The sequence below is a fragment of the Vigna angularis genome, chromosome 6 (genome assembly GCF_016808095.1).
Source record: "Vigna angularis cultivar LongXiaoDou No.4 chromosome 6, ASM1680809v1, whole genome shotgun sequence".
In the NCBI taxonomy this organism is placed as follows: domain Eukaryota; kingdom Viridiplantae; phylum Streptophyta; class Magnoliopsida; order Fabales; family Fabaceae; genus Vigna; species Vigna angularis.
This window is the reverse complement of record NC_068975.1, coordinates 33,315,854-33,322,426: the sequence shown is the minus strand read 5'-3', so window position 1 is coordinate 33,322,426 and position 6,573 is coordinate 33,315,854. Positions and strand designations below refer to the sequence as shown.

Here is a 6,573-nt window from a genome sequence, read left to right as displayed (position 1 = left end):
GCTCTATAAGTTTAAGAATTGAAAATAAAAAAAGGAAGTTTAAATATAATTAGATGCCAACATTGAATTTTAATCCTGTTGTACACCCAATTATTTGCTCGCATGGCTTGTACAGTTTTATTAATTTATTTATTGTTCATAATTTTTGTCACGAAAATATTAATGAAAATAATTATAAACAGCTTTTTCTTTTTTCCGTTGGTTTTTTTTTTCTGAATTTTTATGTTTGATTTATATCTGTCTTTGCTTTTCGATTTAAGATATTTTCTATTTATTTTGGAATTTTTCGGTTACTTTTTGGTGACAATAAAATTACACAGGTTTAATTGCTAGTTTGCTTCAAAACTTAATAAGGAAAATCAAATTACGATTCTAGAAGGTATTGTAGAATAAATAATAATATATTGACGGTATAAAGTTTTCCTTATATCATTATCTGTTCAATTACAATGTGTTATCTTTTATACAATTTTTTTACATGTATTAATTTATTTTTCTCATCAAAGGATTATTTCTAATTAACGACGGTGTAATACTTTTATGCCTATAAAATCCTCTCGAGTTTCTGATATGCATTTCCCAATCTTTATGTCCATTTCCCTTTAAGATTCAGTTATTCCAATTGTAAACTGTGTTTTATGATCAAAATACGTAATCATTTTAATTTTGAAATATTGTCAGATATAATTGTTAATCGAACCCCACTCTTGAAAAAGCACTTTTAAGTTACATTTTTTTTCATTATGCCACAATTTATTTTGTATTATCTAATTTAATTCACAGTTTTATTTTATCTTTCATATAGTATTGCTTAATGTTAAATTAATTTAAATAATTTTAAATCATGACAAAGTATGCTAATTTGACTATATCTCTTATTTCATAAACTCCATTTCAAAAACATTTAATTCAATTTTAATTTTAAAAATTAGAATTTAATACATAACTTCAATATTATTGTATTTTTTTTTCAGTTCAAACAATTTAAAGGATATCTGATACCTAGTATAATAACTAGCCCTCCACCTTCGACAATCTGAATCATAGAATAATATCTATGCTAGCTGGAGATAAAGGGTGAATTTCAGAGCTATAATTTAACTCTGTTTTTTAATATGCTTCTTACACTGACATTATATGATCATTAAATTAAATAATTTTATAACCCCACCATTTAATTTCAATTCTCACCAATTCATCAATTATAATCCCTTTTAACAAACGCATGCAATTTACACGATCAAATACATTCCCAGCCACCATGCTTGAGCTAAATTACAACATCCACAGTCTATTATTCAGCAACATAAAACAGAGTTAATATCCCAAACTCACCATTTCATTATTAGACAAACAACACAGATCCACCCCATATATATATATAAAATCAGTCTTTTCATTTACTGCTCTCAAAATAGATGAAAAAAACACTTTGGGTACAGATATTGAATACCAGGCGAAAACACGAGAAGCGTCATCGAACTTCAAACGGCTTTGACGGCGGCGGAGGAACCGACGGCGGTGGGATTGAGTGGGGCGCGAATGGCGGTGGCTTCATCGTCGTCGGGATCGAAATCTGGATTGAGACTTCGATCGATGGCTTCGCGACCCTTTTCAAGACAAGGTTTACACGCTATCTCTATTGTGATCCAACCCAAAAGCACTCCCACCACTGCTATCACCGCGCTCGTTATCGCACCCATTCCCTTTCACTCTTCTCAAAATTCTTGTTTTTACAGAGATTGACGATCATCATCAACGTCCCAAATGAGATTCAACTACCAACTGTTCTGCGGGTTCTTATTGGGCCACTACTTTGGCCCAGTATTTTCCTTGTCTTCATTATTTATTCCTGCACCCCAATAATTCCAACCTATACCCCTAAAAATTTTAAAATTCTAAATTTACCCTTTTAGGTTTAAATTCATTACGCATTGACCCAATTGCACACACTGTTTTGTGGCGCTATGGTAGACGTTCATTCTTCAAAATCCCAAAGAAAATTTCTTCAAAAGTCTTCGACCAATAAATACTCAGCACGTGGAATATCTTATAATTACAGGATAATAGAAAAAACTACTAATTCCGTAGCCTTTGATTTAAATTTAATTATTGAACAAAGCTTAAAAAGCTGCTAGTCTCTATCTATGCAAAGAAAATCCCTCAAAACAAGCAATCTTCTTCACGTTTCACATGTCATTAGCATTGGAAGAACGTTCATTGCATAGTATTAAGAATTTGCCCACCTAATAATTCAAATGAATTTAAATGTTCACACACTAGTCAACTTGCCTTGACCATTACAGGTGCATCACTCCTTCTTCCACTTGCACACCATGTGGATTGGATCAACTTTCTCTTATACATCGAACAAACGCCACCCCATGTTTTCCATCATTTGACAGCGACTACCATCAAGAGAAACGAGCTGATAAAGATAGACTTTGTCTTTTGGAACAGATCGAAACGAAAACAAACAACCAAAATCTTCATAAGGGGCAGAATGAGGAAAGGTAACGTTGGAATTAATACCAAAATTCATTTGAAAGTGACATCACATTTATAGACAAAACTGTAAGTTTTGAACTCTGTTTAAGTCAACTGAACAATATTAAAGAACCGGATTGTCAGATGAAGCTCTTTAAAAGTTTTAAATTTAGCTTATAAATAAGCTAATTTTATTTTAACTTATTTTCTTCTCCTATATACTTTTATAGTGAAGTTTATCCAAATTGATTCTAATACCATATTATATTACAGAGCCTCAGGATCCACCACTTTGATTTTTTATGGTTAGGTAGAGCAACTGAAGCATTGAGAAATAAAAAGGCTTTATACAAACAAGTATTATTCTGCTTCTATCCTTTCAAAGATTGCATCTGATACGGTTTTGGAGACAAATAAAACTAGAACTTCTGATTCTGGGAATGTAATTTATAAAGACATCCACTAAGGAGAAAATATCAATGTAAATATTGATGTACAATTAACACTGCCCAAGCAACCATAAGAAAATACTACCACTGATACAATTCAAAAACTGATTAAACTGTTCCTTTTTCACAGCTATTACAACTTTTAGACCTTACAATAATTATAGTACTAACATTTTATTCATACAACATTCGTAGCATGATATTACAGGATAATGAAAAACTAAGCAAACAGCACCTGTGAGCTTGAAGGAGTCAGATCAGACAAACATTCTGGCGCATCAATTACATTCCATCGAACACCGAAGTTCCACTTTTCCTTACAACTTTCTTTTGGTTTCAGTCTAGAGATATGGCCAACAGCAACCAGAAGATTTCGACCCACAACATAAATATGACAATCACAAGCACTCACAGCAAAAGGCTTACATATTTGCTCAGGCAGAGGAGGCCCTTCTATGGCTTCCCAGGAATCAGTTTCGGGTTCATATACCTTTAGCTTCATTCTTTCAAGCTCAGAAACAACAAACAAATGACCGTAAACAACAACACTGGAGCCAGTCCAGCCTTCTCTGAGTCCAACAGCCATATTTTCCCAGTTATTGGTTCTAGGATCATAGACCTGGCCTCTTGGAGAGACATAAAAAGGCCACAACCACCCTTCTGTGACAAGAAGTTTCCCATTGAGAACAGCAGCATCATAAGATGCCATATTTGTTCCCATGTTGGCAATAGGGCGCCAACTCCCATTGAGAGGATCCAACACCTCAGCAGAATCCAGCTCATAAAGATCAGTACTATTTCCCCCAGCTACATAAATCATCCCATCGATGACTCCACTAGCAAAAAAGGACCTAGCAGTGATCATCCTATTCTTCACAGTCCACCTATTCTTCTGCATCTCATATTTCAACACCAGGTCAAGAGGGCAATCCACATCAGAGACCATGCCACCACAAACATACAGCGTGCCATCACTGGGGATCGAAACACACCTAAAACCATGAGGGCAAACCCTGTCTCTACAAGGCATTGCAGGGATAGTGTGCCAAGAAAAGTGTGTGAGGTCAAGGACCTGCCATTGGATCTTCCCAGTGCACTTGTGGTAGGCAAATACAAAAAGCCAAGGGTCTTTCAGACCAAATTGCTTCCTGTTGGTGAAAAACCTCTCTTTGTTACCAAGTAGCATATGCCACCTCTTGCAGACAGCTCTACAAGCTGAGTGACTCTGAACTGGAATCCGGAGAAGACAATTCAGAGCAACATCATCAGGAAGGCTGGGAATTAAGGGTTCCTCTCTTAGAGAATGCTCTAACTCTGGTGATGGATTTGCCAAAGAAGATTGCACCGCCGCTAACCTAAACTTGGGAGATAATGCCATTTGAGGATCCCCTAGTTTGTGTACTGCTGACTGTTGAGAAGAAAATCTAACACGCTGCATCTTTAAATCTCAAATATGCAGCTATAAAACCCCTGTTAAATACTACAACTTTACCTTCTCTCTGATTAGTAAACTTCCAGTTCGTGCTTTTGTGTTCTCAAATGGGTTGGAACAATATCCAACCAAATAGTGACACCCAATTTCAATCCGGAGGTTAAGAACCTATTCCAAAGTTACTTCAAGTGATTCCCTCAGATTTTTGGGACAAATAAAAGGAATCCCCCAAATCAACTCCCCAATAAAGAGAAGAAGCACCAATTCCTCCTCCACAATTATCTAAAAGCTGATGTAGGATGCAACTAAAACAAAATTATCCTCCTTAAAATCTCCAACTTTATAAAAGTATTTCACACATCACAAATATGGAGCCATGCCCTCTTCATCAAAAGCCAACACCTTTATCAAATGAGATTCATCAAGATTTTAACTTTAGGTAACCCCAAAAGTCTTAATTTGCACCAGCCACAGATTTCCCTATTCAAGGCCCACCAGAAACAACACCTCAGAGACAGCAGATAAAAATCTCAACAATATACGAAATTCCAGAGCAGAAGTCCAGAACAAAAAAGCCAGCTAGCGATTACCCCTAAAATATCTTATTAAGATAAAGACCCCCAATTTATGAAGGTGGTAAGAAACACTGGAGCCAAACAAACAATGGAAAAATGAAGTGGACAAAAAACAAAAACTTATAAGAGAAAACCAAGAAAGTAGTAAAGAGGTTGGGGGAGAAAGAGAAGATGAGATTGAGGGACAGACTTTGCTTTTTGGCACAAGAATATAGGGATAAAGAGAAGAAGAGGATGACCCGTTCTTGATGATTGTTGTGATCAAAGAAAGATTTGATTATTGTGTGGCAAACATGAAGCCAGTAGTGCAGATTCATGCAGACAAAACCACGCGCTTTTGGGGTTGTTGGCTTCACACGCCACACAAAAAATGCACAGCAACAACATGGAATGGCTGTGGTCACCACGCTCTACTGTTTCAGGGTGTGTCAAACCTTTTATTCTATTCATCGCTATTGAGAAAAAGCTAAACAGTGCGGACAGACAAAGATTAATCTCCACTCATCTAAACTTGAACTGCTTCACGCGTTCATTCAAGCTAATCATGCATCTTATTTATGTCCTTGCTCCAACTTTCTCACCATATATCAAACAAAATATAAAGCTTCCAAGCCATTGTTCTTCTAGTCTTGTTTAAGAAATTAATAACTACCATGTTTTAATCAAAAAGTTATAGTGGATATGAATTGACAAATTAAATATTAAACTTCTTATAAAAATATTCTCTTTCCTGAAAATATTTGATTGAGTTATCTTAAATTGGGAAAAAATAGGTTTAATTGGTTAAAGTTAAATACTACACTCTTTTCTTTAATTTCTAAACTTACTATATTTTCCAAACAAGAACTGTGTTCAATTGGCAGGTATTTCTCAACTAATCACATTTTCAAGAGAGAGAATCTGTATGGTTGTTTTGACTGTTTACCTTATTAATCACCTGATACATTTTTATTTTTTATTTCAATTTTAATACATCAAATTTTAAAATTAAAATACCTTGTACACATGTTATTTTAGCAAGCAACTTTAGGGATTTCCGGTTACTCTCAAGAAAGATAACTTTTAATACATGTTTTGTTATTGAATTGTATGACCATTTCAACATTAAATATTTCACGTTTTATCATATTCTTTTTTAATATTGTTGAGGTATATGGTTAGATAATCTCTTAATTGGGCACTCATAAAAGATAAGATGTACCAAACAAATCCCGTATGACATTTGTCTACCACGACACCACCCACTACTTCAATGCGTGTCGCCCCACCCAAATTCGCAACATCCTTGCTACTTCAGTAGTTTTTGTTTTTTTCTAGATTAAAAGGTTGGCAACAAGCCATTAATATTGTATATTCAATTAAAATATATACTACTTACTAGATGAATTTCCATCATAAAACATATACCGTAAATACTACTGTTACCACTATGTCCTATATCATGTACACGTTCATCTTCATTGTCATAATTTCTATTATCACCACATCCATGGTTATCATTGTCGTTATTACTAACTCTATTATCACTCATCAAAGACCATCACCAATCGAAAAAAATGAAAGATAAAGTGGTTAATCTTTCGTTATGGTTTGAGTTCAAAATTTGATAAATTTGTTTTTTTCTTTAACT

At 34.6% G+C, this 6,573-nt stretch overlaps 2 protein-coding genes across 2 annotated transcripts; both read right to left on the bottom strand.

Moving 5' to 3' along the window:
• Positions 1-1,271: 1,271 nt before the first annotated feature.
• Positions 1,272-1,777, bottom strand: LOC108343087 (outer envelope membrane protein 7). Its single transcript, XM_017581141.2, has one exon. It carries the CDS (start codon positions 1,701-1,703, stop codon positions 1,485-1,487), a length of 219 nt encoding a protein of 72 aa, XP_017436630.1. The 5' UTR covers positions 1,704-1,777; the 3' UTR covers positions 1,272-1,484.
• Positions 1,778-2,921: 1,144 nt separating this feature from the next.
• LOC108343085 (F-box/kelch-repeat protein At1g30090) lies at positions 2,922-5,527 on the bottom strand. Its single transcript, XM_017581140.2, has one exon. It carries the CDS (start codon positions 4,372-4,374, stop codon positions 3,157-3,159), a length of 1,218 nt encoding a protein of 405 aa, XP_017436629.1. The 5' UTR covers positions 4,375-5,527; the 3' UTR covers positions 2,922-3,156.
• Between the last annotated feature and the right edge of the window lie 1,046 nt (positions 5,528-6,573).

Bases quoted from the DNA above. Each gene is read 5' to 3' on its own strand.
- LOC108343087 (XM_017581141.2), bottom strand. From the start codon at position 1,703: ATGGGTGCGATAACGAGCGCGGTGATAGCAGTGGTGGGAGTGCTTTTG.
- LOC108343085 (XM_017581140.2), bottom strand. From the start codon at position 4,374: ATGCAGCGTGTTAGATTTTCTTCTCAACAGTCAGCAGTACACAAACTA.